General features: G+C 47.2%; 1 protein-coding gene across 1 annotated transcript in view; it reads right to left on the bottom strand.

Annotated features, from left to right (window-relative positions):
• LOC103212805 (small G protein signaling modulator 1-like) overlaps window positions 1–3,166 on the bottom strand; it is a gene marked incomplete at its 5' end in the record, with an annotated part of 72,773 nt that overhangs the window by 18,263 nt on the left and 51,344 nt on the right. The window contains 2 exon segments of the mRNA XM_007958741.1: window positions 695–862; window positions 2,064–2,279. Coding sequence (XP_007956932.1) covers window positions 695–862; window positions 2,064–2,279 — 384 coding nt within the window.

Below are 3,166 nucleotides of genomic sequence, written 5' to 3'. Positions count from 1 at the left end.
ACTTTAACCACTGCATCACGAGGGTTCCTACAATAGCAATAGCTTCCATTTATTGGGCCCTTCCTAGGGCCAGGTTCCATGTGATGAGATTTATCCATGTTGTATGATTAATCTCTGTAGCTGCTCTGAGAGGGAAGTACCGGTAGTACCATTTTATCCCCAAGAAAGCTGAGGCCCAGAGATGTAAAGTCACTTGCCTAAATTCATACAGCTCCCAAGCAGCAAAACTGGGATTAGAATACACGTCTGTCTGATTTCAAAGGCTGTACCTTTTTCATGCCTCTTCAACTGCCTTCATGTGCCTGCTCTTCCTGTCCAGGTCAACCCTCTGAAACTGACATTCTCACCCCATTTCACAGGTGAAGAAGGAGATGCTTAGAGAGAGTATGTTCAGAGAGGGGAAGTGATGTGGTCATTGGCTCAGGTGGTCAGTGGCAGAGCCAGGCTTTGTGCCTGAATCTGATTGCAATGCCTAGGCCCTCTCTGCCAGGTCCCCAAGAAAAACACATCGTCAGCATGATAAGGGGATTTCAACTTATCCATTTGGAAAAAGGCACAAGAAGCGGACAGAGATGCCCTCCGTCCTCTCACCATGCATCAGTCTCAGCAAATCCCAATTGTCCCCTGAGTCCTAGGAAAGGGGTCCCGCCTGGAAGTCCATGCCCCTCAGATGAGACACTAGTCATGAAGGTACCATTAAAGAATTTGATAATGTCTGTGAAATCCATGTTGTTCTCCAAGATGATGTCACGGTAGACCTCTACCAGAGCCAGGGCGATGAACAGGACGTAGTGGGTGGATGAGACGTGTTTGGCTGCCCAGATGGTCTCCCACACTGAGAAGACGTCATCATAGATGAGTTCTGCCAAGACACCAACATGGGACATGCATAGGGAGAGAGTTCAGTGACAGAGCTCATGGTGCAGCCCTCCCTCTAAGGAAACCCCAGCCCTGGTGTAGCAGCGCTCAGGCCGGGAGGAAGGAGACCTGGAATCTGTATTTGACAATCAGAAGCCTTGACTGTCCCCATCTTTAAAATGGGCTATGCAAATCAGATGGTTGGTAGTTCCTTGTAGCTCTGTGAGTGCAAAAACTGAGCATGTGCAGGTTTGATTTACACTGACATGTCACTGCCCTGCACATGAGCAGTGTCCTTCACCCTTTGCACCTTCGATCTTTATTGACACCTGTGGGGGTATCTCCCCTTTCTCCTGCTCTGCCTCTGAATCCAGCAAAGAGACAGAACAGAGAAGTGGTTGACAGCAAGGCTTCTGGTGTCAACTGGGTCTGAATCCTGGCTACATCACTTAGTATGGAGATAACCTTGGGCTAGTTATTTCCCTTCCATGAGTCTCTCTTTCCCCATCTGTACACGAGGTGATGCTGATTTTAGGCAAAGACTGAAGAGATGATACACAAAAGCAGCTCAGTGCGGTGCTGGACACTTGGTAAACACCTCCATAACTATCTGCATTCCAACCAAAAAACCAAACTCACTGCCAGTGAGTCAGTTCTGACTCATAACGACCCCCATTGGGTTACCAAGGCTTCTTTAGGGAAGCAGACTGCCTCATCTTTCTTCTGCTCAGTGGCTGGTGGGTTCAAACCACTGACCTTTTGGTTAGCAGCCAAACGCCTTAACCACTCCACCACTAGAACGCCTAATTAGTTGCATTAGCATTACCCAAAATTTGTACAATAGCAATGTACTATGTTACACATCATCTCTGAGTCATTATAAAACACGTACTAACTAATCACTGCTCCATGGGCTTTACAGTCTTGGTCTCTATGAGCAGCATAACAGAATAGAAGGCAACCTGGATTTGGAGGAAGACAGAAGAGAGCTCAGATTTGGGCTCTACCATTCCTACCTCTCAACTGAATTCTTTCGAGCCTCAGTTTCCTCACCCATAAAATGGGACTCACAATGTCACTGCAAGATAAATTAGGTGAGCCAACAGTCAGAACTCAATAAATGGGCCTCACCTCTATGGTATCTTTTCCCCCTTAGATTCTGCTACAAAGACTCTGGGTATGAGGCCTCATGAAGAAATCTGTACCTCGCTTGAAGTCCAGCAGGAACCAGCGGTAGCAGAAGTAGAAGTGGGTGTAGTCCCCGTTCTGATGCATCAGCTCAAAGAGCTCCGAGTCCAGGATCTGTCAGAGGAAGGAAAGGTCGGCATCAGCCTCCTGGGAAAAGGACAATCCAGTCCCATGTCAGAACGACAAACTGTCCTTCCCAATCATGGGAGGTAAAAAGTGGGCCAAGTCTGACTCTCTGGAGCCACTGAGGCTGGATGGACTCCTGAAACTGCTGCCCTGAAATCATCTTTACACTTTAAACCATAACTAGCCCCAGAAGTCGTTTTTGAACCAAAATACATTTTATTTTAGTAAATACATCTACTTTGAGCATTGTGCTCTTTCACAGAATTATCCATGTGAAATTGACAATGACAACTTGAAAGTTAGATGAGAAGCGTAGGGGCAGTGAGTGTAAGTTGATGGGGGTGGAACAACGTGGGGACAGATGATGAGAATGGCTGCAGGACTTGAAAAATGTAGTCAGTGCCACTGAGCTGCACGTGTAGGAACTGTTGAAACAGTGTTGCTGTTGTTAGGTCATCTCCGACTCACAGCGACCTCATGTACAGCAGAACCAAACACTGCCCGGTCCTGTGCCAGTCCTATGATCCTTGCTACATGTGAGCCCATCATTGCAGCCACTGTGTCAGTCCATCTCGTTGAGGGCCTCCCCCTTTCTCATTGTTCCTCCACTTTGCCAAGCATATCCTCCAGGGAAAGGTCCCTTCTTACAACATGACTAAAGTAGGTGAGACAAAGTCTGGCCATTCCCGCTTCCAAGGAGCATTCCAGCTGTACTTCTTCCAGGCTGGATTTGTTAGTTCTTTTAGCAGTCCAGGGGACTTTCAGCATTCTTCACTAGCACCACAACTCAAAAGCACTGACTCTTCTTCGGTCTTATTCATTGTCCAGCTCTCATGTGCATATGAGACGACTGAAAATACCATGGCTTGTGTCAAGCGCACTTTAGTCTTCAAGGAAACATCTTTGCTCTTCAGCACTTGAAAGAGGTCCTTTGCAGCAGATTTGCCCAATGCTGTATGATGTCTGATATCCTGACTGCTGTTTCCATTGGTGT

Source organism: Orycteropus afer, unplaced genomic scaffold, assembly GCF_000298275.1.
Source record: "Orycteropus afer afer isolate SDZICR_OR568_19922 unplaced genomic scaffold, OryAfe1.0 scaffold01111, whole genome shotgun sequence".
Lineage (NCBI taxonomy): Eukaryota > Metazoa > Chordata > Mammalia > Tubulidentata > Orycteropodidae > Orycteropus > Orycteropus afer.
The sequence above is the reverse complement of the archived record's forward strand: the minus strand, read 5'-3'. Positions and strand labels throughout refer to the sequence as shown.